General features: G+C 40.1%; 1 protein-coding gene across 1 annotated transcript in view; it reads left to right on the forward strand.

Moving 5' to 3' along the window:
• LRFN2 (leucine rich repeat and fibronectin type III domain containing 2) overlaps positions 1 to 3,895 on the forward strand; it is a 93,056-nt gene extending 89,161 nt beyond the window's left edge. The window contains 2 exon segments of the mRNA XM_042463946.1: positions 1,967 to 2,156; positions 2,158 to 3,895. Coding sequence (XP_042319880.1) covers positions 1,967 to 2,156; positions 2,158 to 2,889 — 922 coding nt within the window. The 3' untranslated portion in view covers positions 2,890 to 3,895.
• The last annotated feature ends 201 nt before the right edge of the window (positions 3,896 to 4,096 follow it).

Below are 4,096 nucleotides of genomic sequence, written 5' to 3' on the forward strand. Positions count from 1 at the left end.
TTTTTTTGTCTATGTGTGCTAAATATGAAATCAACCTCTTGACTATTAATGTTTTCTTTTCCCGTATCTTTGTCCTTTCAACCAAAATGCCAGGAAAGAGGACAGCAAGCTCATAGGAGACTTGAACGGTTAGAAACTGGATGGTGAAAGTGTTATAATGTGGTAACCCAGCAGGTCTCTAAATTGATGTTACTGCTTATTACTGAGTTTCAAGTATTCAATCAGTATCTGTATTTTTCATGTGTCTGAGAGAATTGAATTACAACCATGAAATTTAGAATAACTGGGGATATATACCTATATATTTCAAGTGTAACAGTAGTTTTCTCAAATCCCGAGATAAGGGATGAGATGAGGTAAAAAACTCTAGAGATACTTCAAACTGTTAATCTAACAAGACAATGTTTACAGAAGACATTGGGGAACTTTGGGCCCAGAGGTCAGATTCCAATTTAGAAGTGTCTCGGGGCTTTGTGGCAAAAAGGAGTGAGGCTAAAGGCGTGGGACTTGATCAAGAAAAAATAAGCAGAGTGAGAAGTAAATCTAACCAGCTGGGACATTTTCCCACCAAGTATAGAAAGCACAACTCAAGGCAATGTGTTTGTACTTTATATATTCAAGGTGCTGGTCATGACCTATAAAGCCCTACACAGCGTGGGTCCAGACTATTTGAGAAACCCATATGAGCTTTCCAGAGCCCTAAGATCTTCAGGAAAAGGCTTTCTCTCAGTTCTACCACCATCATAGGCTTGCCTGGTGAGGACATGAGAGAGACTTCTCAGTGGCTGCTCACACTCTGTGGAATGCCTTTCCATAGGAAGCAAGCCTGGCCCCCTCCCTGTTTGTCTTCCGTCAGCAAACAAAATCAGTTTTATTCAGGCAGGCTTTTAATGTGTAATCATGGGACAGCTTTTTTATATGGGGTGTTTGTTATATGGGGTGGGTATCATGGTTTTATTGTGGCTTTAATGTTTGTAATTTTATATTATTTTATGTGATATTTTAATTGTTTTATTGTAATAAGTTTTTTAAGTGTTTTTATTTGTGAGCTGCCTTGGGTCCCTTTCTGGGAGAAAGGTGGAATAGAAATTAAAATATATATATATATAATATACCTGGGAATAAGACTTTCTGCTACAGCATTATGTCAAGCAAATCAAAGCTCAGTTCCATTCAACAACTGTCCCGACTTCAAAGAACATCTCTGTTTCATGCCCCAGGCCACAAAATGAAGTTAAATTCCATGCAGCCACTTCCTGAACCAGTCAGTTTTTCAATGTTCATGATAGTGAAAGAAGCTTAGGAGGAGGGCAGGTGGGGAAGACATACAGGCCACATCCAGAACATGGGCTGGAGCTTCCATGTCACCCATTAGACAATGTAAGTTCTTCTGTTTCTATTCCTATATTGGAAACAGGAATAAAATATTATCTTGGCTAAACTGGTGGGGTAAAATATCACTTATGCAGGGGTGACTGGCTTAACATGCTTTAATCAGTTTTTTAATTGTTCTTAGAAGTATTGTTAAAAGACATAAAGATTTGAAAATTTGTATATTCAACTGCTTTGGATCCATAACTATATAAATGTCCTTAACAAATGTCCTAAGGGACTGACCTCTGGAATCCATCTTAAATTCAAAGGAGCCATTCCAAGCAATTGAGGTCTTAAGCATTGGTGAATGGGGTGTTTCAGGATGACACAGCTAGTTACCTCCCATGTGGAGGCTTGCCACATCACTCCAAAGCACTCAACTTGCCCACACCACAAAATTGCATCACTTGGAGTGGTTGCCTCTCTAATTTAAGGTGGGTTTCTGGGAGTATTTATGATTATGGCAATTGTGCCACAATAATGAATATGGCACAGTTATGGATCCATAGCTCTAGCCTATGAGTCCATAACTGCCATTTGGGATGCCAGCCTACATTATAACTCGATTTTGCTGTTTTCTTTTTTCTTAAAGGATGATTCCTGCGACGAATAAGGCTTTTGTGGTGAACAACCTGGTTTCTGGAACAGGCTACGACCTTTGCGTTCTGGCCATGTGGGATGACACTGCCACAACACTCACTGCTACCAACATTGTGGGCTGTGCCCAGTTCTACACCAAAGAGGACTATCCCCAGTGTCACTCCATGCACAGCCAGTTCCTGGGGGGGGACGATGATTCTGATCATTGGAGGCATCATCGTGGCAACTCTGTTGGTATTCATTGTCATACTTATGGTCCGGTACAAGGTTTGCAACAATGCCCCAGGGAAGATGGCCAACGTTAGCAATGTCTATTCACAAACCAATGGTTCCCAGCCTGTCCAGAATGGAGTCCTTCCACAAGTCAACCCCAAAGTGGTTGTAAGGAATGAGCTCATGGAGTTTAACTGTGAGTCAGCACACAGCAGCATTTCCTCTTCCTCAAGCTCTGTGAATAGTCGTGACTGTGATGGCTACAGCCTCCAAAGCGAGCAGGGCACATTGTCCAGTAAGTGGAGGCCTCCATCAAGGTCAAAGCATAACAACATTGACCGGCTCATGGGAGCTTTTGCTTCACTGGAACTGAAATGTCAGAAAAAAGAGGAAGCAATAGACTCCAGAACTTCAACAGTGGCCCGTCACTCAGATAAGGAGCCACTCCTGGGCCAGCAGGAATCCAAATTCCGTAGCCTCCTTATGTTACCTTTGGAGGGTAAAACTAAACGTAGCCATTCTTTTGACATGGGAGACTTTTCCACCTCACAATGTTGCAACTACCCAAAAAAGATCACAAACATTTGGACAAAACGTAGTCTGTCAGTGAATGGCATGCTTTTGCAATATGATGACAGTGACCTAACAGGAGCAAAGGGGACTTATGGGAGCTCAGAGTGGGTCATGGAAAGTACAGTGTAAATAAGAGTTCCCTCCATTCCATTCTTAGTTCCTCCAAGCATAACAAGGTCCATGATTGTTAAAATAAAATAAAAAGGCCATAAATATAATGAAAGAACAAAAACACAGAGAGAGTGACACACATACATGGAGCTGTACATTGGTCAGTAAATATAAAAAAAAGGAAAAAAAAACAAGTTGGAGTGAGAGATATTATGAAATGTTGAAAGAGGAGTGTGTTTGTGTGCAGAGAGAGAGAGAGAATGGAGCTGATGTGATATCTCTAAAATATTTGTTCTGTGTGGGTAAATGTCTCAAGGAGGTCACTGGCAGTATTCAGTGCTTTCCTGGTTTCCTGGTGAACTATTGAACAAGAGTAAATGATGATTAATACAGGTGAAGCAACACATATGAAATCAAAGGGGCATTCCCTCCTTCATTTTTCTCATTGTCTAAGAAGAACATGCCCGTGAATATAAGGCTGAAAGGAAAATAGCCACAGCTGCCACTGATTAAAGAGAACATCTGGAGAAATAGAACATGTGTACACAAAACCAACTTTGCAGTATAATCTCCGAATGGTGACAGGAACATGTGGAGATTTATTTGCCATTCTTTGGTTAAGGCTTTTTATCCCCTCTCTTGCTTGAGAATTAAAAAAAAAGGAATTTGATGTTTATTTTGACTCTAAGTTTGTCCTTCCTTAACATATCTCCCCACATTTAAAAAAAATTTTTTTTGGCAGTACTGGGATTCTTTAAAAATTCTAGAGACCTGATGGACTACACTTTTCTTTCTCCCCCCGTCTCTTCCACCTCCTCTTTTTTATGCTATAAAGAGGAATATGTGAAAAAAATACTGTTCACTTTTTCCTTCTCCACACTCAACCCATTTCATGCATGGCCCCTTGTTTGCCAGTGTACAAACAAGATTGTTAGAGGTTAAGGCTAAACAGTTTACCCTTAAAAGAGTTTGGTCTCAGAGATGTGAATGGCTGAGAGTAACTGAGTTTACATCTTCTAAAGGAGAAGGAAGTTGTTCTGATGACCTCTTCACAAATTGCTTTTAGTCAAGGTTATACAGTTGCTGTTTTTCAACTGAGCAAGAAATATTCAGAATTTGATGCAAACCAGGCCCTTATGCTGAATATTACAAAAATGTATACCTTCATGTCAATCAAAGCAAGGAAACAATATCTGATGATTTTAGGCATGTCTTTTGATTGAAT

This window comes from Sceloporus undulatus, chromosome 1 (assembly GCF_019175285.1).
Source record: "Sceloporus undulatus isolate JIND9_A2432 ecotype Alabama chromosome 1, SceUnd_v1.1, whole genome shotgun sequence".
In the NCBI taxonomy this organism is placed as follows: Eukaryota; Metazoa; Chordata; class Lepidosauria; order Squamata; family Phrynosomatidae; genus Sceloporus; species Sceloporus undulatus.